General features: G+C 38.0%; 1 protein-coding gene across 3 annotated transcripts; it reads right to left on the reverse strand.

Annotated features, from left to right (window-relative positions):
• prickle3 (prickle homolog 3) lies at positions 1–26,836 on the reverse strand. Of its 3 annotated transcripts, none has more exons than XM_044120530.1 (11): positions 26,579–26,836; positions 18,581–18,660; positions 8,928–9,111; positions 8,638–8,751; positions 8,100–8,237; positions 7,593–7,796; positions 6,266–6,452; positions 5,636–5,962; positions 5,262–5,555; positions 4,042–4,413; positions 1–3,074 (listed from the first exon to the last, which is right to left on the reverse strand). In XM_044120530.1, exons 1-11 carry the CDS (start codon positions 26,618–26,620, stop codon positions 2,623–2,625), a joined length of 2,394 nt encoding a protein of 797 aa, XP_043976465.1. In that variant the 5' UTR covers positions 26,621–26,836; the 3' UTR covers positions 1–2,622. The 3 variants fall into 3 exon arrangements, with proteins under 3 accessions (XP_043976465.1, XP_043976455.1, XP_043976476.1); XM_044120520.1 differs by having other exon boundaries at positions 18,581–18,663; XM_044120541.1 differs by lacking the exons at positions 18,581–18,660; positions 26,579–26,836 and adding an exon at positions 13,044–13,200.
• Between the last annotated feature and the right edge of the window lie 903 nt (positions 26,837–27,739).

Genomic DNA, 27,739 nt, shown 5'->3' on the forward strand with positions numbered 1-27,739 from the left:
CTTGGCTGATTCATGCTGTCTGAGAACACAGAGCCGAGAAAAGGCCTCACTCATGATTTCAATGTTAGTTTGTGGCCTTAGCAATGAAAATGCCTTGCAGAAAGTGCAAAGAAATGCTGGAAATACACTGACAGCTTTATGGGAAAACTGGTTCATACTGAAATTATAAACAGGTATTTTTCTATCTGTACAATCAGACCTGTAATACTCCAGTTAAATAACTTTTTGTTTGTTCACTTTTATGTGTTTTGTAACAGGTGGGGAAATTTAGTCTGCCCACATCTGGTTAAAAACGGAGGTGAAAGTGGTTTGTTATGTAACTAAATGTAACGTTAAAGAGCAGTAATGAGTCACTGTGGTCTGTCTTTATAACAAATGGTCACTTCACATTCACCACCCACAAGTTTCATTCACATTTCCCCGCCGACTGGTAAAGATGCATCAAAAGCCTTAAAATAAATTCATCTCTTATTGCAGTAGCGTCGAGTCTAACTCGGAAAACAGAAGAATTTGGTGTAGAAACCTGACCGGTTTTTAGCATCCCCAAGCAATCCCTTAAATGTCTGTAATAATGGTCTTAAAAAGCCTTAAATTTGAATCAGTAAAACCAGATTTTTAAGACAGAAATGTACAAACTTCATCCCGCCAACTGGCGATAAATTTGCACTTATCTGCGATAAATGCAAAAACGTTAGCTAGCTAGCAAAGGTATATTAGCAGCTACTTAGCGATAGCCTCAACCACACTGAACGCAGAACGTAAAGAAAAAAAACTGTCCTGCCAAAAATATTTAAAGCCAACTTACTATTTGTAGGAATTTAAGACGCTTTAAGGCCTTAAATATAAATATATATAAATATAAGAATTTAAGGACGTATAAAGAGCAAAAAGGAATTGCCAAAGATGTTGATCCTGTTGGCCAAGAGGGTCAAACCCAAATTCATAATAATTTTTTCTTAACATGAGATTTTTTTTCAAAATTGACTAAATTAACTGAAACTGTGCTTGTTTTTCATAAATATTCTCATTTAAAGTGATGCAGCTTCAGTAAAAGATTAATTTATTTAAAGGCTTTGCATGTGTATGTGCACTGCAGAAACACAAAGTCTTAAGTATTTCTGGTCTAGTTTCTATTGTAAATATCTTAGTACACTTGGAATAAGACAAAACTAACTTAAAAGTAACTTTTTAGCAAAATATAGGAGAATTTTGTAAGTCAATAATTAATTAAAATTGGTGAAAAAGTTCTAGTTCTACTGGCAGATTATTTCTCTTATGACAGGAAAAATGCTGTTAGTGAAGGAATTATCTACTTAAAACAAGCTCCTATTTCTTAGTGAAAGTTTACTTCTAAGTTAGCTAAACTTATTTCTAGTGTACTAAGATATTTGCTCTAGAAAGCTGACCTGAAATACCTGGTAAGGTGTTGTGTTTTTGTTGTGTTTTTGCAGTGTAACGTCACATAAAGACCAGCAGCAGAAGAATGAGGTTCGGTGGAGCCTCATTCTGAGGTATCGTGTGTTTCCCTCACTGTGTTAGCAGACAGGCTGTGGTTTGACACATCAGAAACCACCCCGCAAAATCACAACCAAGTATTTTAGGTCTAGCTTCTAGTGCAAATATCTTCATACACTGGAAATAAGACAAAACTAACTTACAAATTACTTTCAGCAAGATACAGAAGTTTGTTTTAAGTCGGTAATTTCTTAATAGTGAGCGATCTACATTAACATTTGTACCGGTCCCGATATTGCAGAAAAAAATCTAGATTGGATGTTGTGTCTATTAGGGCAGATCTATCCAGTCTAATTCTATGAATTATTATTTATTTTACATTATATTTAGAATTATTAACTGCACTTTGTTGCAGTTTATTTTTACATGATTCACCAAAGTCGTCAACCTACAGTTTTAGTCAGTTTCAGTTTCTTTGTGGTTTATTTTACGTTGGTTTTTATCCCAGCCGGAAATCACTCCAAAAGCAGGAAGCAGACGACAGCACAGGGCATTCTGGGTAATATAACCAAAATAAATTCAGTTTAATGCTAGTGGGAGACATGACTTGTGGGCTTTTACCAAAGACAAACAGAAATCCTACAGCCGGTAAAATCTGATGCTACTCAATCTTTGTTGAGAAAGAAGGAGGAAGTTACACTGTGTCGTCTTCAGAGGTATTTGTGTCGTTTCCTTCAGTAGTTCCTGCTGCAGCGCCCCCATGGGTGAGGAGGGGAACAGGTTTTCCAAAGGGTTTGATTTGTTTGACACAGTGAAATCAAACCACAGCAGCTGAAATGTAACAAATGTTGCAATTTTGGTCCATAATGAAAACGAATCAACCAGACTATCAGGTGTGAAAAACACTGTAAGAAAAAAAAAAAGTAAGTCAATTCTGTCCTGTTTATCTGCATCAATCGATACTAAACTTCAGATATCTGTATCAGTGAATTATTGATTAAGTCAAGCTCTTTTATTTTGCTACTTGTAAAGTATTTCAAATATTTTGCTACTTGTGAGTCAGTTTTGTCTTATTTGAAGTTTACTCAGACACCTGCGTTAGAAACTAGACCAGAAATACTTGGTAATATTTTGAGGATGGATGGTCAGTAGCTTTCGCTGTCGGCTTCAGGACACGGCGCAGTTTTTATCTTTCTCCTTCGCGCTCTGAGCTCGTCTCCGCCGGATGCTGCCTCTCAGGCCGCGGTCTCTCTGCACCTCCAGAATCTCCTCGGCCCGCTCGGCCGGGCCGCCGTCGGGCTGCCGAAGCTGCGGCGGCAGAGGGATCCGCTGCCCCAGAAAGAAGCCTTCCTCCTCGGACTCAGAGGAGGAGGAGCAGGTGGAGCAGCAGTCCTCGTGTTTGTAGGGTCCCTGCTGGAGGCTCAGGGAGGGGATGCTGCAGGAGCTGCGGGCGTCTCTCCGGCTTCCAGCCCTCAAGTCCAGAGTGTCGAGCCGGGGTCTGTCAAGCCGGGGTCTGTCGGACCGGCGCCGCTCCAAACCCGGACCGAGGACGGGGTCGGAGGACGTACGGGAGCGGCCCCACCCGCGCTTCAGGTGATGACGATGATATGAAGAGCCATCTAATCGGGAAAAGGAGAGATTAAATAGGGCTGTAATGAATTAATCACTTAGTAAATTAAAACGAGCTCAATAGTTTCAACTTGAATTATTTATCATTTTTTTCTTTCTTTCTACCAAAAACTGGATGATAAAAGTCTTCAGCCTGGTGACTTGGTCTCAACCAGTCCTGTTTTTAGGACTGGTTGTTTAATTTTGTTTGTTTATTTAGTTGGGATATTTAATTTCTTTTTAGTTTCAGTGTCAAATATTCATTAGAATTTAAAGTTTATTGATCTTTGAGCATGTATTCTTGCATGATTAAGCCATTAAATGGTCTCAAAACAACAATATTATCATTTATTGCAATAACTTCTCAAATAATTTGTTCGTTTGAGAATCAAACAATCAGACAAATATTATTATTGTGACCGGCCTAAAATTAATCAAAACCTTCTAGAGATGGAGAAAAAAAATGGATTCTAAAGAGAATCACATTTCCTGGTCCTGGGAATTCTGAATCAATTAAAAATGCTTAAAAATCAATTTCAGTGTGATTGATTTTTTTTGTAAAATTATATTTAGAATAAATAATAAAAATGCATTTAGCACCTAAAAAAACGGACTGTTTGGACCGTTTATCTTTCCTCCATCTTTAATTCTGTATCAACAGCAACGTAAAGATTACCAGCGGCGCCCTCTGCTGGATGGCAGCCAAACTACAACACTAAAGTTATCAGTTAATCAATTGGAGCTAATTTTAATCTAATAAACCATTTATCAACAGTTAATAAAAAATACTTTAAGACTATATATTTTGTTGTTTTTGAAGCAAAAACATAAACTTACGTCTTTGTGTCTTAATCCCAATAAAAGACCTGGAGTTGTAATTTGACCAAACATGAAAAGCTGAAAGTGAGTGTGAATTTTATTTTTAGCAAACCACCAGAACATCTCAGCCAACACAGAACCTCCAGGGATTCTGCTTACCCAGTAGATCCATCTGTGGTGGGATGCCTTGCTGAAGATGCAGCCTGCTTCCAAAACCCCCCACCTCACCATCGTCATCCTCAGTCTGCTTGGTTTCCACGGTGACTTGAAGCCTCTCTTCCTCCTCCCCCTCCTCCTCCTCATCGTCGTCGTCTTCCTCTACAGAGTAGCTGCTGCTGATCGGCTCCCTGAAGCTGACTCTGGCTTGGCCGCTGCGTGTCAGCGGGGGAGGCGACTCAGGGGGCTGGTCCTTCCGATGGGACGGGGACAGAGGGGACAGACGGGACGGGTCCCGCGTCATCAGGTCCCGGGACTTAACGGGCAGAGGAGGTGGGAGGACGGGGGAGCTGTCTGATGACGGAGGCGGCGTGTCTGAGGAGAAATGAGGGGATAATCAGACAACAGACCTGGTGTGGCGACAAGAACAGGAAATGATTGAGATAAATGAGAAATATTGTCAATTTGAGGACATTTTCAAAATGACAATATTATGAAAATTAACGATAATAATACCAATATTAGTTATAATTATTGCTAATACTATTATTATCAGTAGTAATAATAAATAATTATACAAATTAACTCAATCTAGTTCCCATTATGTAATAATAATAACTATTATTATCATAGTAATAATGTTATACTGGTGCAAGTACACCATTCAAAATGTAAAAAACAAATATTTAATTTAACACCAGAACTGGAAACATTTTAAATAACCAAAACAAACCAACAAAACAACGGGAACAAGTCTCTCTAAACAAAACTGCACATTAAAAAACAATAACAAATCAGATTAGACAGGAAAACGTGTCAGGTAGCATAAACTAACTATTTCCTACTGGGTCTAAAAATTACAGCTTTTCAATAATATCAAAGGAAAGTATCTCTTCATTTTAGTTTATCATGCGATTAATTGATTTATTGCTAATTGTGACGTTCTTATCAGAGACCAAACTAAAGGAAAGAGACGTGATATTCATTTTTTTAAAAGGAAGTCATTCAGTCTTTTAACTGTTTTAATTCCAGAAGCATTTTAAGTCTGAGCAGCCAGTTTGAGGTCATGCCACATTATCTCAATTAGAGTCAAGGTTGGACTTTGGCTAGGCCACTTCAAATCCAGAGGTGGATTTGAGCCGGACTTCCTAAACCTAAAAGTTCAGTCTGGTCCTGGGAAGAAGCCAAATCCTTCCTCAGTCTCCCACAGGGGTTTCTGTTACCTTGCATTGCCTGATTTGTCCTTTCCACCCAGTTCCTGCAGTCTTTGTTGGCGGAGGTTCCTCTTGAATTACTTCCAGTTAGTCCAGTATTTCCATTCAGCTCCTCCTGCAACAGGATACCAGTGGCTGGCGGTGTGACGCTACTGTCCCCTGGCAGCAGACTGTAATGTGGAACGTCGCTGGGCCAGCCGTTTCCCAGGTGAATGTGAGGCAGAGGCGAGTAGGAGCCTCTTGGATGAGGATGGCCGGTGTGTGACGGAACCTCATTCTGAACTGGAGCGCTGCAGTGAAGCCCTGAAGGAAGCAAATCACATAAATATTTAACAAAAACAGCTCATTTTCTCACACTTTAATGCCTAATCAGTCATTTTCACCTCTATTCTCCACTGCAGTGTGAATGCAGTCCTGTGCAGGAGAGTGTTTGACGCCCTCTAGTGGCTGCAGAGGGGAACCGCAGTGCAGCCTCTCCGGCGTCCCCCACCGCCTGCCGTGATGGGGAGACCTGCTCTGCAGCGCCGAGTCGCAGGAGTCCGAGTTGTTGGGGTCGTCGCCCAGGGAGCAGGACCTGGAGCAGAAGATGAGGCCCCCGCGTGGGAGGAAGGGCCGGCCGAGCAGAGGCAGCCGACAGCGTGCGCAGCAGAAACACGACTCCACCGCGTGCCAGTGCTGACCCTCGTACGTCATCTGGCCTTGATCGATACCTGAGGAGAGACTTTCAGGTGATTATCTGCTGCATTGATAAGTATTTTCTTTCAAATGTATGATAAATGTCTGTCAGTAAATAATGAAACTTAATGCAAAGTTGCTTCAAAAGTTGCATTAAAAGTCCATGAAAAGTGCAAACTTTGCATTAAATGTCATTATTTACCGAACAGTCATAGACATTCACAAAGACTCCTTCATGTTCATGATGGGTGTTATGTGTTTATGACAGTGTCATGTCAGTCTTATGACACCCCGTCACATAAAGCGTTACTGCATTTCTGAATTCAACTGCATTGTACCTATTGACTCTCCGCAGGTGTCGCAGTATTCTGCATACAGGGATTCGTAGCAGGAGCAGCAGTACGGTCGGCTCTCCCTCATGATGTAGCGCTGACCGCCCAGCGCCGCCTCACACTCAAAGCAGCAGAAGTGCTTCATGTGCCAGTACCTTCCTTCTGCCTCCGTACACTCGTCTGCTAGAATGATCTGGAATAAAGGGTTGGACAGGTACGTAAACAAACAAACACAGACAGTTTGGGTAAACAGAAACAGGAAGTGGATTGCAACCCGGTGCTTTCTGGTTGAGCTTAGCCTACAGAACCGCTGTGGGTCAGATGCTTCAGTAAACTAATCTCTTAAAATCACAGCGAGCGTCCAGGCGAAAGAGACTAACAGATAAACCTTTAAATAGATTTAATGAATGAACAGAGATTAGGTTAGTGAATTATGTTTATGATCAAATGGAGACGGATGTACGCTTCAAACATGTTTCTCCCCAGGAAAATTCAAGCCGTTTTCAAGCATTTTTAAGGTACGTTTTCAAACTTTTCCAGGACTTTGAAGATTAAAAAAACATACAATACAATTCAAGTCACTATTCTATTATATAATGTATTACTTTTATTTGTAATACCTTCATGGTACTTTAGATAAACTAAAATATAACAGAATTTTATGTTTTGAAATGTTTCTCATTCTCCCGACTGGTCAGAGATCAAAACACCAATTTAACTAAAACAAAATCCTGTATTTCACACATTGTTTAACGTATAAAATATAAGCCAATCTTTACATCAACTATACAGATCAATAAGTGATTGAGCCATTTGAAATGATAGATATAATTACATTGAAGCAATCCTGTGTGGCACAAACATAAATACTGCTGTTGAAAAACATTCCTATTCGACATCAATGTCTGAAAGATATCAGTCACATCAACAAATGTGATTTAATTTATATCACTAAAGTACTTATAGAAACTTTATTTAGTCATATTTTGAATGCACTGATGTTTATTGATATTCTCAAGGAAGGAAAACGTCTGTCAGTTTGTCTTATACACTAACTGAAATTTATCATCACAACGATACATTTCACTAGAGCTGAAACGATTAATCGTGATTAATCAATTGTTGACACAATCAATTAATATTGTATAAAAAGTTAGTTTAAGCTTAAGCAGTTAAATGCAAAATCTGCAGAATCTGCTATATTATTTTCCCCGACTTACCAATTAATCATTGGGAAAAAAATCAATTAATCGATTACTAAAATGATCGTTAGTCGCAGCTGTAATCATGTGAAGAGACATTTGTTGATGTTTGATAGAGGATAAACGCCCACCTCATCGCAGGCCTGGCAGCGGGGCTTCAGCCTCTCGGCGTGGTGCCGGCCGCAGTAGATCTGCCCGTCCTGGAAGAAGTAGATCAGGTCGACCAGCAGCTCGCTGCAGGACGAGCACTGGAAACACTGGGGGTGCCAGCAGCTGCCGTGACCCGCCCGGCTGGCAAACACAGCTATGTCTCCGCCACAGATCTGTCTGCCACACTGGAAAAACAGATGAGGTTGGGTCGGGTGTGGTGCAGAGGGAAGGAAGTGAGGTGGTGTATCCTTTAGCAAATGGAGAGGACTCAGTAATTTGCTTCTGCAGCTCTGTGATCATTAACTCTGTGTGCTGCAGCCTCCAAGCGATACCTGCACATACATGCAGCTACGCTTAGCGTCAGCCTACAGCTTTCTGATACATTTTAATAAGCTTCACATCTGTGCATTAATGCCAGAGAAGGAAAATCTGAGCGTTGATTAGCTCTGGTTATGAAATATGATGATGATGATGTAAATGTTGTGCACCTGCTGGCAGATGGCTCCGGTCATGGTGACAGGGAACGGTCTGACGACGCCTCTGCCCAAGTTATCTCGTTTTCTCTGCTGGCTGAACGTACGAAGCTCTTTCTTCTCCTCATCATTCAAAGAGTTGCAGTACTGAGGCTGTGAGAAAACAGAGACTACTGGTAGAAATTTACAGATTTATGAGACATTTTATGTAAGAATACATCAGCTTTACAGACTCAGTAATCAGTGACACTGTGAAAGACTTTTAAAGGATTAATACAAAGTTTCTGATATTTCAAACAATCAGATAAAAAACAGAGAGAGAGAAAGAAGGAAAGAAAGAAAGAAAGGATGGATGGAAATTAATGGACGGCCGGATATAATTCTTATATATTCCACTCGTCTTCCAACCAGTAAAGTGTTTTTTCAGTCTTTTTTCTAAAATCAGCTGCAGTTTTGAAGCTGCTTCTGTAACACCGTGTGTTCCAGAGCTGACCAGGTGAGTCTCTGACCAGGTGAGTCTCTCTGCCTGTAATGGAGCCTGTAGTCCCGTTACCTCGCTGTCGTGAGCCGGAAGTTGGTGCAGCAGCTGTTTGATTCTGTATCTCTCCCCCGGACTGTTCACGTAAGGCACCCTGTCTTCTGGCAAGTAGCTGAAATACTGGTACACCTGAATCAGGAGACAAGTTTGTTCACAGAGAGGCAGAAATGAGAGACTACGGGCAGCAATTTACCCACTTACAAAGCAGTTTATTATATTACTGCCTATCAAATCATTTGGGTCTGTGTGCGAACACGTCCAGGTGAAGGAGAGCATCTGAGTTTAATTTATATCCTGTCTCTGACCTGTTCAGGCTTGAGCCCAGGTGGGACCCAAGCGTACTCCTCGGAGGCGCATCCCGAGTCGTCATCGGAGATGGAGTTCCTCTGGAAGTCCGACACCAGCTTAGTCATCATCTTCTCCAGCTGCCCTGGCACCGACCGCACCGCATGCTCCTCCCGCACACACTTGCAGTGAACGCAGATCTTCCTGTGGAGACGGAGACGGTCTTAAAACTGATTTACAACCGAAGCAGAAACCTGATCAGATGTTTCATTCAACATCGAATGCTGCTTCAAGTACTGAAATGCAAGAAGCAAAGTTTTTAATGCTTGACAAATCTTATATTTATGAGTTCTCCCGTTACTTTCTTCTTTGGAGAAACAAAAAAGTAATAAGACTATTCCTGCCACACAGTTTTGCTGGGCGATAAATTGTCCCATAAATTATTGCGATAAACGATAATATTGTGGTTTTGAATCCATTTTCAAGTAATATAGTGATATTGAATACATTTTCAAAGATCAATAAACCTTAATTTATAGCAAACATTAAACACAGGAACTGGAAGACATTCTAAATATCCAAAATAAATAAACAAAGCAACAGAAACAACAAATAAAATGAATTATAAAGTCTCTATAAACAAAATTGTCCTTAATACATTCTGTTCAGAGTGTAATTTTTACCATCACACAAAGCATTTTGCGTCAGCCGAATAGTTAAATTTTATTCTCATTGAACTGGGCTATTTTATTTCTATAGTGCATTTTTAGGAATAACATAATTCAAAGAGCTTCACATGATGAGAAGGAAAATAAAACAAGCAACAAAAAAGAAAAAACATTAAATTGTAGTGGCAAGGTAAGAGAAAATGATCACCGGTTGAAACACTTAATTTTCCACTTGTTAATTGAAGGACAATTTTTGTGGTTTCAGTGTTTCAGCATGTTGGCAGTTTTCTGGAAGTTTGTTCCAGATTGGAGACACAAAATGAGTCCCTCTAGATCTTGTTGGGACATTAGTCCTTTAATCCTGGAAATGTTCCAGGATTTAAGGACTAGAACATTTCTAGTCCTTTTCAAAGTCGGCAGTTTCAGGTCTAAGTCTGGGGTTTTTTCATGGCCTGTTTATGGGGCTTCTTCTCGACACTCTAATAAAGGTGACAACAAATCAGATAAACCTGTGCTGCACTTGTCTGCATCTTTTATTGAATTTTTTTTAGAACCAATCCCAATAAAATTTAAGGTTGGTAGTTAATCAACACTAAAATGTCAGTGAGTAAAAATATCTTAACAAGGCTTTGTATTTGTTCAAACTGGAACAAATTAACACTCTTAAAGATTAAGCTTTACTTCCAGTTGCTAAAACAGAGCCAAACAAAGAAACTCTGTAAGTAATAACAGTTTCTCATCGCAGTCATATGTCACTCCCTCCGCTTTCAACCGTGTAATTTACAAAGGCACCGAGCAGGAGACGTTACGTCACAAACCCAGCACAAGCATTTTTTCATGCTGACTAACCAAGACCTCCTGCTGTCAGCTTGAACACAAGTAAACAAATCTCACGAGAACACAACATCCAGATAATTTACAGGGACCTCCGTTGAGTTCACGCCCTCCTCAGTCTGACATCTTGCAGCCTCTGCATCAGGACCAGCACATCTGTCACAAGCAAGCAGCAAAACGAGGTCACTGATATAAGCCCGCCTGTCAATCCGGGACACTTCTAATCCCCCTCTGCCTCGTATTGCAACCATCTTGTCCTCATACTGCATCGCGTTCAATCTGGAGGAGGGTGTTACTGCGTGCTTGTGTGTGGGACCGGTGGAGTCAGAATGAAGCGCCCGGGGCTGGAAGCGAAGCGTGGGCGTGACAGTGTGTCCATACGCAGCTTTTACTTTACGTTTCTGTTGTGATTGCGTAACAGCTTGCCAGCTGGTACTTGTGGCTCAAGTTCGTACGGCACAAAGCTGCTTTATGTGAGCACCCAGCCCCCAAGGAGCCAAAAAGCTGGTGTACCCAAACACAAGACCACTGGTCAACCGCAGATTAGCACGCCTCTAATCAACGGATTTATTTACAATGAGCTCTTTTTGAGATGCTAGTGACTGCTGCTGCGGGAACTAAATGGTGAAAAGTTTAGAAGGCTCTAATCAGAGATATTAATATGGGATAGAATTGATTGATTATTGAGTTCATCTAGATTTGATTGATCTTATCGACTAAGGATAACTTGATAAGCGGCCACTTTCCTAAAAATCAAGATGGTCGATTATCTTTCCAAAACACATTGGGCTGCATTTTTATATGTTAAATAAAAAAAAAACACCAAATGTTATCCTTATTATTTTATATAAAATCTAACAAAATGTTAACCTTAGGTTGCTGAATAGAAAAAATAAAATATGAAAATAATATGTGAAACAGAGAGAATGTTAAAACGTTGCTTCGTAAAGTCAATTAACTCACAACAGCCCTCAAAATCATCATGTTCTTTTTTTCCCCCATCATGTAAATTTTTCTTTGCTACACTCCGCTTTTCTGCCGTCACATCCTCGCCTTCACTGCACATCTTTAATTTTTGGTTGATAAAACTTGACGCTGCTCCATTACGCAGCTCAGCTGAATGAGCGCAGCTAACATGAAACTTAAATATTAAACTTATATTTCAAAACGAACGGCATAAAGAACATCTTGAACCCCATACCGGACTCTATTTTATCTTTCCTGTAATCCGCCATCTTTGTTGATGCGACAACGGCTCTGCTTACGGATGCCCAGCGGCGCCCTCTACTGGATGGCCTCCAAAACTACGACACTAAAAGCAGGTCTAAGCAGATGTTATCAGTTAATCGATTTGATTTAATTTCAATCTAATAAACCATTAATCGACAATTAATTGAAAATCTGTTATTCATATGTATATATAAAGTTTTCCTGTGACGTAATATTGTTGTAAACGTTTGGGATCAGAACCCAGAACTGTTGAAACCAATTCAGCTGAGTTAGCTACACCGTGCTTAGCTACTGATGGTAAAGGGCCATTTAAAGATCTGACATGATGGGACAGGTGGTAAATGCACCACGTCTCAGCCAGTAACAGCAGGAGCATTCCTAAATACTGGAACCAAAGACGATGCCTTCAACCAGCAGCAGGTGGCACCATCACATGGATCCAACAGAACCAGAGAAGAGTCCGAAACTATAATAGTATCAACATCAAACATTATTATAACACCAACTGTCCCTTTGTTATAGAGATCGACCTGTTAATTTCAGTCGTCCTATTTAGCCTTCAACAGGTAAAGCTTAATCAGATTTAATGCCAGACAATAAAAAAGGTTATGTCTTTTTAAAATGTAAATATTTGGTGTATGTAACATTTAGCACTGCAGACATAACGAGAGCTTCACCAATCAATTGTTTAAATCCTGGAATCGTCCAATTTTACCTTTGATCAGCAATATTTTTTTCATATTTGTTAAATACTGACAAATGCTGTGAATTAGCTGTTGCTATTGCACTATGACGCAAACATCTACCAAATAAACTTAAAATAAATAAATGCTTAAAAGTAAACACTTCCACCATTTTCAGTGTATAAAAGCACCGACCAACAGGTCCCTCTTTACAAATGAGATCTGGATCTCAATGGGGGCTTACCTGGTTAAATAAAGGAAATAAAATAAAAATAAATAAACACACAAATAAATAAAAATATATAACACCCACTTTCCTCAATTCAGGAAAGTAATAGATAACGGCTGGTGAATTTCGTCTTAATATCTTAATTCCTTCATTTTGTTGAATGCACAACTACTGCATCTTTAATAAAAACTTGTCATTTTGTATTTTTTATGTAGAGTAATAGCAGTCAGAATCAGTAAAAAGCTAAATTGGCAGGTCAGGTACTTATATTGGCCAGGAAAAGCCTGATTAGTTTGTCTCTAATCTTAGCAGAACGCTCCACTTGGTCATCATGTTTACCAAATTTTGCGAGATAATAAAGTAACTTGACACCAGACTATGGACCTAGAGACATCGCAAACACATAATTAAGACATAAATGAGCTTTTATCTTCAAACGACTCTCGCCTCAATAGGTAATTGCTGTTGAAGCATCCAGTCTAAGTTAGTTACCTTGTGTGACAATCATGACCAGTTAGTCCCATCCAGCGTGTTGATGCCGTCCATTCAGACTTTTCCTGATCAGCTGACTCTTAAAGCTCTCTTTACCGTCCAGTTTCTGTGTCCTGTCTGTGAGGGGAGGACGCTCTACGGCAGCTCCTGTCCAACTGGGATCTTCTTTGAGCGAGCGTCTCTTTTCAATGTCCACTCCAACCCTCCCACCCTCCTCCATCCCGTGTGGGAGAGCAAACAAATGTCTCTGACTCACCAGATACAACCACCCATGCCACCCAAAATCCAAAAACATCTCAACTTTTTATGAGCAGAAGCAATTTTACTGACCGATTCAAAACTGGGAAAGCTCAAGTAAACAGCTGAGGTTTCTACATATTTACAGTAAGCCTTGAAATGTTCAGTCGTGCTGGAAAATAATAAGAGAGAAGTGACTGTTTTTTCTTTTGTGACTAAACTGCTGCAGCTGATTCACAACAGATGGACGACTGCAGCTTCGGTGCCGTTATTAATCACACAAATAAGAGCTGCAGATTTTGAGCCAGTGAGCAACGCCGTCCTGTTCGGCATCTGTCGCGTTATGAGATCAAGATGGCCAAACATGACGACAAAATATCTCTGGAGAAATATTAAGCGGTCCCTGGAAAGTCACGACAAATCTCTGACGTCCACTCACTGAGGATTAAAAACCACAGAGATAATGTCCGCTTTCATTTTAGGCAAAACATGCAATTCACTTTGAAGCTTTCTTTTTTTTTTTTTACTTGTATCGTATCAGCACAATTTAAACAAGTTGTCAACAAAAAAGAAGTAATTTGAACCAAATGTCTGACGCTACACTGCAAAAACACAAAATCTCATGAATTATTTTTGGTGTGGTTTTATTTCTTAAATCTCAAAAAATAAAACAAAACTAACTTACAACTAGGCCTGTCATGATTACAAATTTTACTGGATGATAAATTGCCCCAGAAATTATTGTGATTAAACTTTAATTTTGAAAAGAGCAAAGATATTTAAAGTATCTAAAATAAAACACAACAAAATGGAAATAAAAACCACTTCCAGCCAAAACCATGAATAAAATGGATTATTATGTCCCTGTAAACCAAATTACCTTTTAAAAAATATTAATCATCAGAATGGAAATTAAGGAGCTAATTTTAATTCAGCGTGTGATTAATTGCTCTATTGATTATTGAGACACTTACAAGTAACTAAATATAAGAGCTTGTTTTGAGTAGTTAGTCCTTAAAATTGACAAAAATATACTAAATCCACTGGCAGATTATTTGAATTATAACATAGGAAAAATATCTCATTAAAGTGAGTTAATTTGCTAGTGGAACTTGTAAATTTTTTTTTATCAATACTAAGAAAATATTTACTTAAAACCAGCTCCTATATCTTACTGACAAGTTACTTTCAAGTCAGTTTTGTTATGTTAAGATATTTGCACTAGAAACTGATAAGCGTTTGAGTTTTTGCAGTGTAATTATCCTCAATATTTCAGTCAGTAAACAGTGATAAAATCTAGCTGAACATCCAGCGTAGCAGCTACATAATAATCCTCTTTGTGATCATCTAAAACTGAGAGAAACTGCAGGATGACGACGGTAAACGCGCCTCAGATCTGGATCCCAACAGATGGGCTTTGGCCCGTTAACTCCCTGCCACTAATAAGGGACGGACTAATTGCCACATGGCGACTGAAACTAATAGCTCCTGGTGACTTTGATCACTTTTGAAGCATGGTGGGGGACCTGTGGGTCAGCAGTAACTCAATTCACTTTCCGCCGGGCAGCGGAAGCACCATCTGCCCCCCACCTCAGATCAGGACGTGTCTGGAAAAGCCCGGGATGAAGACGGATCGCTTCCTGCTCCGCCAGCACCAGCAGCTGAGCCTGTGGGCTCTTGGAGGATCTTCTCCGCCAGCGAAGGTGTGACTCTCAATTGATTATTATGGAGGATGAAATTAGAAGCAGACTCTGAGGTCCTAAAAACTGACCCCATCAATCTCAATCATTTAATAACGTTCATGTGGCTCATTCTGCTGGATCGGACGCGGCTGAGCGGGACATTCGTCTCTGTCGCTTAACCTGGAATTATTTTCTAATCTGTCTGTAATACATAGTGAAACAACATAAACTAAAAGTTCATTTTGTTAAACTTTCAGAGACTGGAGGTGGAATATAAATGTATTTAACTGTTTCATATTGTAAAATAAAAATATATATTTTCATCTCTCTTTTTTTGTTTATCACTCTCTTTGACTTTTACCGAAGAAACTTTAAAAAAATAATTTAAAAAAATCTACTAATTTATTAAAATGTTCTTAAATTACATTATTTTATATTTATTCAAACCTGTTTAGATTTTGTTGTATATTTTATAGGTATCTGATATAACAGACTAGTACATTTCTAAAGCAGAAGGAAACTTTTACTCAGTTTTAATTTATTTTACAATTGTGAATTTTCTACCCAACTCCCAAAGGTCAATAGTTTGTAAAACTCGCCTTTCACTACAACTGCAATTACAAGTATTATTTTTTAATCACCAACAGACTTGCAGATCTGGAAGATAAATGTTTTGAAAATTTTTCTTTGCAAACTATCTCAAGCTCAGACAGGATTTTTCTGTATTTACCTCCGTTCATTTTATGGGGTTTCAGCAACTCGAATCTAAGACTTTTAAGACAATTTATTTAAGATACACAGAGAAATTTACAAAGAAAAAATGCAAATAAATAGTATCGGTTGGCAACAGACGTGAGCTAATGGCTAAGATGAATAAGCGATAAATTTGAACTTAGTCATGACGGACGTAAAAAAGCCAGCAAGTTAGCTAACTCGTTAGCAAGGTTATATTAGCAGCTATTTAGCAGTAGCTGCAACTGCCTCAAGTCTGTGTGCAACTCAAAGAAATAATCCTACCACAACAATTCAGATCTGAAATTTACGTATTGAAGGTCAAACTAGATTAAAAAAAAATGCATTTAAGACATTTTAAGGGGATACTTTAAACACAAGTTTAAGACTTTTTAAGGATACGTAAAAACTCTGGATTTACTCATAGATTGACTCTAGTTACTGATTATTGACTTCTAAAACATGCTGCTTGTCCTGGGTTTTATTTAGGGGTATCAGATTAAAAGTGGTTCGCACAAAGTATTTAAATAAACAATTAATAAATGTCCTTTCATGCCGGAATTAAGAACTTATTAGTGTTTGGTCGATGACATAAAATCCAAAAGAAACACATTAATGATCTTGAGAAATTTTCAGGCGTATCAATACTTTTGTGAAGGACTCCAAATACACCATGAGGTTCAGAGAGCGGCGGAGACTGAAAACCAGGAAAGTGGTGGACAGAGGGCGGTAAAGATGGCGCCTTCCAAAGCCTAATCTGGTTAATCTGAGAGACAGGATCAGATTGCCCACAGACCCAACCAGCTGGATATACATTAAAGGAGCAGGAAAAAAGTCTGAAGGAAAACAACCAAACTTCACATGTGGCATAATAATCACAAGTCTGGAGTCACTAACAGCTAAATTACAATAAAGTACAAAAGTCTTCAGCCATTGATGCTTTCTGTTGCTTGAAGTCACAAGTTTGAGAAGTTTTAAAGTCTTTTTAACTTGTTTTTAGATTTCTTTCGGTAGTTGTTACCGAACAAGAATGTTTTTCTAGCTCAGCATCTGGATTTTGACCGATTAATTAATTAATAAAAGGCCATAAAAACTAACCAGCTTTATGTGAACAGACAGAAAACTTTACAAAGAATATTCTTTAATCTGGGTGATGCACCTTTGTCTCTGAGTGTTTTTTTTATGTTTTATTGTTTGTTCTATCATTTTCTATATTGCTCTTACCTGGTTTGTAGACTTCTTTTTAATTTAGTCTTTCAATTTCCAATTTTTTAAAACATAATATTTATTTACAGAGCAGTGCAAGGCCTGCAGGGAAAACAAGTCGGGGAAAAATGTGCAACATAAACCTAAAGTTGTATAACTTATCAGGAGTGCTCACTCTTAAAACATATGTAAAATATTCACACTGAAAAAACAGAAAGGACCTCCAACTTAAAAAAATAGAGCTAACTGTCTGAGCCCAAAGTTTCAAATCTCCGCCTGTATATTTGTACTTTTTTAAATTTTAGACAGTTCTTTAAATGTCCTGTGAGTAAATATATTTGTCCATTTAACAATTGGATCTTTAAGTATCTAGCAGTTATTTTCGCAATTTACCGTCAATTAAAAGAGTGTTTCATCAGAATAAACTGAAGAAAAACATGCTTTCTGCAAAGGCGGGAGTGAAATTACCGTAATAACCCAATATTGGCTGGAAAGCGCAACGTCTCCCCTTTTAGAAACAGTCGGAATCTGTCAGATGGCGCAAAGTGTCGCACAGTTACAGTACCGCAAATCGGGCTTGTAAAACGGTGTCGTAGCCGAGACGTTCGGTGTAGAAGGGCTAATATGCAACATGTAATCAAATTAAGTTTGTCAAACTTACCTTACTAACACTTTTTTAACATGACAACTTAATAAACTTAACATATTTACTTAATGAACTTGTAACTAAGCTGGATGAACTGTTTTCGTTTTTCAGTCAAAAATCCCGACTCTATAAAAGCATAATTCATTTAGTGTCGGTTTGAGCCTGACGTGCTCCAGGTGATCACTGAGGATCTGCTTAAAAAGCAACAGGTCTCCAGCCTTACAAGCCTTCAGGTGAGGAGTGATGCGGTGGGACGCCACCTGGACCGTGACAAGTGAAGACAACAAAGGCTTCATCATCACTTCCTCAAGGCTGAGGACAGAAGATCAGATTGCTGCAGCTCTGCTACAACCAGGTACAGTCTACTCAAACAACTGATGAGACTGAGTTATTTACATAACCGTGATTATTTAACCAATTATTTCATTTTCTTTACATTTAGGACATACTTAAATTACTTGTAATTTCACATACCGACATGCGATTATTGCATTGTAGGTAGAATACAAAATAAGAGGAAATTTCTAAACTTCAAATGTTGAAAATTTGCTCTAACAAAAAGCCAAACTGAAATTTTAGTATTTCAGTTATTAATAAAATTACTTATGTTTAAACTTGTGCAGATCTGATCTATTGACTGTTTTTATAATTGAATGGCAAAAAGTGATTAAAAGGATCATTTTAACAGAATTTGAACCATAACTAAACCATTTTAAGAGTTTTGGGTCGAACATATTTACAGACTAAGTTTTTCTTTTTAATCTTAAATGCACAAGGGGATTTTTTTTGGTACATTTTTGGATTACTGATTTTTTTATGCTTTTAAGTCTCTTTACTCCAGTTAACGATTAATCGATAACTGATTAATCGTTTCATCCAAACAGCTCAGTTTTTACTTGCTATTATCAGCTGCAGCAGATCCAGAGAGCTGCAGCAGAAACTGTGACCCGACTGGAGGTGAGTTTTCATCCTGGGTGAAACACGTCCTGCACAGTTCACTGGCGGCAGTAACAGCGTTTGGGAGCAGGTTTTACCTCCAGCCGTGGACGCGGAAGCCGGGACACTGATCTCCGCAGCGCATGCAGGGCTGGCCTCTGTCTGGGTCCTCTTCTTCCTGCTTCAAACACAACATGAAGCCGCGTTAGTTCACATCGCTCTTCCTGATCGGAGCTCCAGTTCACTCTTTCAGGAAAACGACAGGCAGCACCAGCACAGGCGGCGCTTTGCATGATGTGGTCAGAGAAACAGCCAAAAGCAGAGAACAGACGGATTTATTACATTTTTGCTTTTGTCAGGGGTTCAGCATTAGTTTCCTGCAAAACAATTAGCATAATAAATGAGGTACATGAATGTCTTTATTACACACAGGGTTCGTACACTTTTCCCACAGAAAGGCTGAAAGTTTTCCAGCACCAGACTTTAAATCAACTAAGAAAAAAGCTGTTTCTATGTCTTCTTACTATTACAAGAAATTGCTAAAAATGTCTTGTAATGGTATTCTTAATTATACAGCAGGGACAACAAACTAAAATGTAATAAAATGTTATATTTTGAAATGTCTCTCACTCACAGTACACACCTGACAAAGCTGAGAACAAAACACTAATTTAGCAACAACAAAAAACTATTTCAATAATGTTTAAAGTATAAAATATAAGACAACCTTTTTTCAACTCGTGAATGATAAATATTGAATGCATTGGAACAATCTAAACAAATCGTGTTAAAATAGATCAAATTAAATGCTTCAACAAAATAAAAGGAAAGTTATTTAAAAACAACCTCTTAAAATGTTCCAAGTTTTCTGGCCTTTAACAAATAGAAATAATTTAAATAATTCCAACTGATTTAAAACATGAAAAGTTTGATCTGATTTAACTTCAGGTACTGAGAAGTTGTTTTGTTTTAAATATATCTACTTTCAACTGCATGTAGCGTTTTGTAAGGTTAGCCTTTTAATCGAGTGTTAGATTGCACTTTATCACAAAACTTTCAAGGATTTTATCCTTGAAATCAAGCACTTTTTGAATTGAAATTCAAGGATTTTAACCACCAGTACAAACCCTGAGCATTTGAGCTCAGATTATATCAGTAGATCAAACCTCCAGGCTAAACTGTGCGCTGAATTAAAACAGACAAAATTGCTGAGCTTTGATACTAAAACTGCTTTGCTTCCATTCCTGCAGGAACGTGTGTGTGCGTGCGCGTACGTGTATTCAGCATGCATTTTGCAGATCCAGACCTCTTTTTAGAGATGTGAGGAAGGAAGCAGACACAGGATGAGAGCTGCACCCTTTCCCTCTCCATGCAACTCTGTCGCTCTGCTTTTTTCTTCAGTAAACCAAACTCTGCTGCATCGCTCCTCCTATTTCAGCTAACACTTTACTTTTCACAGAGAGTAAGTATAAACACACTTTGCACAAGACGGACATGAGAATCAGAGAACCAAACAGTTGTTTCTGGCTGAGATCTAAATGCGTAAACAAGCTGCAGGAATCAAAGCAATAAACTGAAGTACCTGTGCATACCTGCTCACCTGGCTTATTTCTAACCACCAACCCTAAAACAGGATTCACGTTCAGCCTGTTTAGCCAAGCTGAGATTTTTACGACCGCGTTTGAGAACTGCAGCCCATTAACAGTGGAGACAGCTCTATTTTTACAGACATGTTAAGGCTGTCGGTAAAAACCGACCTGTGTTTTTTTTTGTTTTTACCTGAGTACATATGTCTGGCTGTAAACTAAAAGATAACCATCTAAAATGTAGGAGAAATCCAAAACACCCTTAGAATAATCTCATTACATGCAGTTTTACAGTGTTTTACCTGGATTTTATGTGTGGATTCTGCCCCCTTTACTTTGATACCCTGAGATAAAATTAAATGCAGCCAGTTGCCTTAAGGAGGAGTCACATGGCTGCACATTCCTGCCTAAAACCCCTGAGGAGATTATTGAGCAATCTCAACCGTTCATTTAGAAATGGAGAGAACACTTTGCTCTTATTGGAACATTTGTGTTTATTCACAGTCTCCAATAACAGAAAAAAGGTTACTAAATTTGTCAGTAGTCAAAGAAAAGTGTGTTCAAAGTGGAAGCTGGGAGCAATTTTTTTGGGCAATTTAAAAATAAATTACATAAATCAGGACAAAACTAAAACTTTTAAATCAAAATTTAGTTACAAAAATCTTAGATGCAACACAAAGGGATCATCTTTTCCACGCTTGCTGCTTTTCTACTATTTTTATGGTAAATAGGACAACATCTACTCATTGACTTACACTCTAAACTACACTTTGATGCCCAAATCTGCTTTTATCAATCAATCAAGTTTATTTGTGCAGCATATTTCAGCTAACAGCCTGATGCTCTGCATCATGAAAACACAGAAACATCATAAAAACAATCAACAAATGTGAAGCCAGTAACAAACAATACAGTGAAGTAAAAATAACTCCACTCATGGCTCTGAAGCAAACATGGTGGTGGCAGCGTCATGCTGCGGGTGATTTTCTTCAGTAAAGGAGGTTGTGACTTCCATCCAATCTGGCTAATTGTAAGCTATTTGCCAAAAATGACTGGGTGAAATTGTATTTTATGAAATAAAATCCCAATAAAAGGCATTGAAGGTGGGTTATAATGTTTAAAATACAGATGATTTATTTGTGACTGGGTCCTTCCACTTCTTGTTTCCTCAAAAAAAGTTATTGAGTTGATACTCTGACAGGCTGACTGAGCCTTGGAGGCACGTGCTTTAAAAAAGAAAAGAAAACTTCTGTACACTGAGGTGTACATCTGCGCTCCTCCAGATTAAGAAAGAATTTAGCTGCAGGATAACATCACTATTGGAAACTTTAGTCGACTTGAAAAACGTTTACTTCAGAACCCACAGGGGAGAAAATGAAATGATACTTCTTGATCTCAGTAGGTTTAGTTTATGTGGCTCTGAACACATTCAGCAAAACCTAACGGGGGAAAAAATCACTTTTCAAAAACATTTAAACTGAAATATGTTGCCTCTGCAAAGGTCTGGAGTGCTAGGGTAAATGTGCAATTAATCAAATTTGTATCTCAATTTTAATTTCTGTACTAAATAATCACAAAAATACTGTAGTACACATATAAACAATTATTGTGAAAATTATTTTGCTTAGTTGCACTCTCGTTTTGACTTCCACAGTGCTGAAAATGCAGCTTTAATCCACAGAAAATATTAAAAAAAAAACAAGAAACATCTCTAACCAATGTCACTCTTTTATACTTCTACACTATATTGTCATATTATGGATGATTTTTAAAGTACAAATAATATCACATTTCTAGTAGATATTGTCATTCTTTGCATCATGAACGCACCATCCCACAGTAAAACACAAAGGTGGGAGAATCATGATGTGGGAATCTCTAAAGCCAAAGGCTCCTATGGAGCTTCATCTTCCAGCTAAACAACCTTAAAGTTACAGTTAGAGCTATAATGGACTGGTTTAGATGTGCTAGAAAGGTCTAGTCAAAGCCCAGGCCTAAATCCAAATAGAAAACTACAGTGAGACCTGAAATCTGATATCCATTCTCCATCCAGTCTTACTAATCTTTAGCCAAGAATGGGTAAAAATGTCACCCAGTAGATGTGGTAAAAGTACTACAAAGTGTGACAAATACAAATGCATGCCACACTTTAGATATTTTTAATTGTTAAACAATTTGTGCTGTAAATTTGAATTAAGATAAACTATAATCCTCAAACAGATTGATATCAGGAAGAGAAAAGAGTTGAGATTGTTGAATGAACGCTCACATGTTTCGGGCAAATTGTAATTAAGAATAAAGCTTTGGGTTCAGCGGTGACGTAATGACGGGGCAAGAGATTAGAAACAGTGAGAAAAGAGTTTTATCTCTACACAAACATGGATTAAATAAGTTTGGCTTAAACTGAAACCGTTGGGGTTCACAAAACAACAAACAGTAATTTGTGATGAGTGTTTATGCTGTTTGTGTTGGAACACACTTGTAGTACATGTTATATGTACAACCACCTTAAAATAATAAGAAAACAGCCAGTTTTAGTTTGTTTGTAATGACAGGGAGCGGGGAGGGGGCTTCCTGTTCTGCCCTTTAGCTTTCCATGAAGGATACAGTATCAAGTCTTTGTCTGCAGGCTGAGGTTTTCCTTTTGTGCTCTAAACGGGAGTGGCAACAGGAAGTTTCCTCCAAACAAAATGAAGGCAAGGTAAATAATATGTTCATTAATCAAGTCTAAGTCAACTCCACCAGCAGCCCATTTTGTACTTTTTATGTTTAAAAAATATAACATTTGTCAGGAAATCCAAAAATATGATTAGTTAGTAAAATCCTGACAAAGTAATCAGCCAGTGGATCTTAAAGAAGCTATGTAATGTTGGTCATATTTCAAATTACTTAAAATGAACAATGATGAGTAAACATATTTGCATTTACGTACAAATTTTAAGTATTTGTTATTATACAGCGCCTTTCCAAATCCTACCATTTTCTCTTGGTGCCTTATTTTGACTCGCTAACTGTGATTGGTTATTAATACGAGTGAATGCAGTATTAGCAAGGAATGCTCTGATTGGATGAAAAAGTACAGTGGTTACAGAGTTGCAGTGATTAAACAAAAAAAAAGAAAGAAAGACAGCTGTGCTTAGATCATTAAAATGTCGCTATTTGCACAACAATTTCACCAAAGAGCCTCTTTAACCCGTCTTTGCTGTCACTGCTACTGGTGTGTAAAAAACCCATTTAAAGTAAATAAACACTGCTTAGCGCGGCATTGGGGCAAGTAAAGTCTGGAAGCCCAAAAAGCTTATATGTATGCATAATACACTGGGGAAAACCTTGAACTTGCGTCAGTGTGGGAGTCTGAGGTTTGATCACATCAAGGTTAAACTGAGCTCCATCATGCTGCCAAGTAACGATGTAACCAAGTGAAAGACAAACTGAAAACCGGCCAGCTTTGTTTGTCTTACATCAACATGCCAACGCTCTGGCTAAACCGGGGACTATTTCTCATAATATTGGGACAACAGATAAATATTACATAATAATCATGTCATTTGGTCCATGATAACAGTGTGGTTCTCCTCAGTTCAGCAAAAGCTGTAATAAATAGGTTCTTACTTACTGAAAAAGAACTGACAGCAACATTTAGATTGTCAAAGCTATGGTTCTGGACGGATTAAAAATTAACAGGACAGGTCGGAGGTCAGGGGCCTTTGCTGCCTTGGCATGTTGAGTTGATGGGTAGGACCAGACAGCCTGCTGGTTTCTCTGCAACACAATGCAGCTCAGTGATGTTATGGTTTATATTCTTTCCTTTGTGCTTTCTGACCCACCGAGGTCAACTCAACCCAAAACAGACTGGATGCGTCGTCTTCCTCCAGCCTCACTCCTAGGACTGAACACAAATCAGGCCTCTCTAACGTTTCAGCTAAACACTAAACAGAGGGAAGGCCAATGGAAGGCCTTGTTCCGGTAAAACCTTCAAGTGCAGCTGTTGTCTGCATTTGCAGAAGCAGTTGTTAGTAATCATTGTGTTAGTTAAACAGACCGAGAGCAACAAATAGACTCTGACACTAAGCATATTCCATCTACTTTAAAGGGGCAGTATGATGTAAAATAATTTTTTTTGAGATTTAAATTGTTATAATCTTATCCCTTCATAAAAAATACCTGGAGTTTTGCCTTGATTCTTTCATGCACGCTTGAGAAATTTTTTTAATCTCCATGGCAACCATTTAGCTGTGCAAAACGACTAGGTGGACCTAGCTCCGCCTTCTAGGCTCAGCTCCTCCTCAGAGTTGCACCTTCCAAGCTTTGCCTCACAGAGCGACCCTCTCCTACAGCTTCCCTGGCTATTCAGCTCCTTCAAACTAGCCAGCAGCACTTAGCAAACACATGGCGGTGCTGCACATCTCCTGACTTCATTACTCGAGCTACTTCTAGTAAAAACGTTGTGATAACTTCCTGAAGGCGGAGTTTCAGAAACAGCAGGAGTTTTTAAAGGGACAGAGGGCCAATTTCAAGATGCTAAATTACAAAATCAGATTTCTTATAAGTCATATTTGACAAATGTATATCATTATTATAACAACTTAAGTTAACACAGTTACTTGATTGTGCAATTAAATGTTACTATGTGTCTAGAAAATAGATAATACTGCCACTTTCATGTCTATACTGCAGTCTAATAAATATAAGACATTATTATGTAACCTGGTTTATACCTAAAACTGACTTTCAAGAACATAAATATTGTGATTAGATTAAAAGATGACAAAAATGCAAGCTGACGTATTCCTTGATTAATAATTAAAGGGAGGATAATCTGTCATTATGGTTAATGATATCTATCTATTTATCATAATCGTTAACTATTATGAATAGACTGGCACAAACAGGGATCACAAGCACAACAAATGGAAAGAGAGTAGCATAAAATCTAAAGCAACAAACAGAAAAAGAAAAAAGCATTGACTTTCTGTCAGTCTTTCTTCATGACCTCAGTCCTCACACCTCTTTACCAAGTTGCACACAGAAACTGCACTTCAATATATCTTCAAGTTTAATAATATTCTTTAATTTTCTCATGAAACAGTACAGAAAATTGCAATAATAATAATAATAATCCCTGTTGGTTGAGTTTTTTACTTCAAATTATTCAATTAAGAAAATACTTGATCCCAAAACAAAATTAAAATGTTAACTCATAAACATCATTATTTGGAATTTATTGTAAATCCAAAGTCTTAGAATGACAAGAAATGTTTCACAATAACGTCGTGACAAACGCCCATCCCTAGTGTTACATGTTTATTGTTAAATAACAACCTAAGGATTTGCTCTAAACTTGTTTGTGCAGACTGGCACGAGATCACCTAACATTATACTTCTTCCTACTTCCGTTTGGATTTGTACATTTTGTAGAATCATATGCGTATGTTTTAAGATTCAGTTAGCAGTTTAAAATGTTTATTTTCTGTTCTTTTTAGCCACACCGATTACAAAATGTCATCTATTGATGAGAATCATTTGTCAGATTAAAAGTACATTTTAAAAATAACTAAATTTAAGCAGATACTTTTCTTTATAAGAAATGTTTTGGGGTGTTTAGTAATTGGTCTGATGCAATTCCCTAATTGCAATGTAGTGTCTAATTCACTGTAGCTGGAAAATAATGATAATTAACAGAAACGGGTCCTTAGTGAATTAACTATATCATATAGAGTGAATAAAATAAATATATATATTATGCCTGAGAGGAAGGCTTCATAAAATCAAACTGACAGCACAATAATTCAGCTGATGTGTGAAAATTGAATTATATATAGTACAAAATGTACAACTAGAAATTATATAATGGTAATTACTTTAGATTCAGGTAGAAACAACACATTAAATATGTTTTAAAAAAGGATTTGTTACATTAGTAGTTCACTTTTGGTGAGTAATTTCTGCATTGTGCATCGCCAAATGTATGTCAAATAAACAGCTGCATTTTTCTTCATTAACCTAAATATTTTAAGTTGTTTTTATGGGGAAAACATACCGAGGTGTTTACATTACAAACCCTGAGAAAGTGTTTGACTATGTTCGGGTTAAAATTGCTCTACATCCCAACCTGCTTGCAGCTCAGATACAGATTTATGAGCCACTCCTGACTTCACCTGAGGCGTCACGCATCATGACTCAAAGAACAACGACTTCATGAAGCACGTCAAAAACCAAATAAAACATAACATCTAGTGCGTGTTTTTACCTCTAACGAGGGAAAACAAGAAGGAAATTTCTCCCGAATTCAGTCCAGCGACAAAACAATAGCCAGGTGAAGGTGGGACGAAGTTCCGCTTGGATTGTTTTCTCTTCTGGACATTTTTTTTCTTGTTTGTTTTTTGCACAGGTTAAATTCACGTTGATTGATGTGGATACGAAAAAAACAGACACTGAAGGGTTGAGAGTTGACTTCTTGTTAAATAAAGTGCTGTACAGACAGTTTAAATTAAAAACAGAAGAACTTACCGAGCGGTTGGACCGTCGCTTCTTCGAGCCGCGCAGGAACATGATGTCGGTTGGCCGTTAAAAGACACTTTCCAGGTGGAACAAACTGACGGAAAAGAAAAATAAACGATAGAGTCTAAAAGTGGGGAAACAGTCGGAGTCTACCGTGAACTACATGCTGCTTCCCTGTGGAATCCCCCAGACTCTTCATCCCAGTCTTTACTTGAACACTTTGGCTTCGGATCAGATGTGAAAAGTTAGCTTAACTGAAAAAAAACACACCGCTTCCGGCAGGACTTCAAAATAAAACGCACATTTACAAACTGCTTTTGAATGGAGACAAAATAAAAGCAAAATGGTGTGGTATAGAGGAGCTTATCAACAAAATACATAATCGAAAATGTATTTATTTCATTAACATGAACCTCGTATATTAAATGCATTGCATGCACATATTTAACACAGGAATGCCTTCCTGCTGTAAAGCATGTCCATATCTGGTAGATTTGTTCTCCATAGTTTGCCAAGTCTTTTTTTTCCCATGAATTTCTGCAACAGAGTAACTTAAGGTAATCAGCCTCCAGTTGTGATTAAGTTGTAATGAAGTCCGGGTTATTTAATAGCAGCTTTCACCTCATTTAGATTGTTAATTCTGAATCCTTTCCTCTACCTCCTCAGATTCTCAACAACATTTGGGCCAATGTGCTACTCAAACAAACAGTATAATATTGTTATTTAACCAGTTGTTCGTACTTTAAACAGTATATTGAGGTGCAAACTGTAGAGAGTCTTCATGATGCTTGTTAGCAAAGGGAAGCTTGAAATTTTATTTTTTTTCTTTATTAAACACTGAACAATTGTACAAGATCACGTGGCATATACATACATGAAGAGATCAAGTCTTACAAGCTTAAGGCACACATATAATTATAAGACAATAAAAAAATAAATAAAATAAAAAAGTAAAATAAAATATAAATAAATAAAATTTGTCAGACATCAAACAGAGGGATAGATAAACGACTAAAACAAACAGAAAAAGACAAAGGGGCTCAAAAAAGGGGAGCTTGAAATGCTGTACATTTTCCTGGACTTCCTGTTGACCTCACTTGACCAAATCTACTTTCCTTTTGTGCCTTTTCTCCCACAAACTCTGGAAACTTGATTGCCTAATAAGATGTA

This window comes from Gambusia affinis, linkage group LG01 (genome assembly GCF_019740435.1).
Source record: "Gambusia affinis linkage group LG01, SWU_Gaff_1.0, whole genome shotgun sequence".
NCBI lineage: Eukaryota > Metazoa > Chordata > Actinopteri > Cyprinodontiformes > Poeciliidae > Gambusia > Gambusia affinis.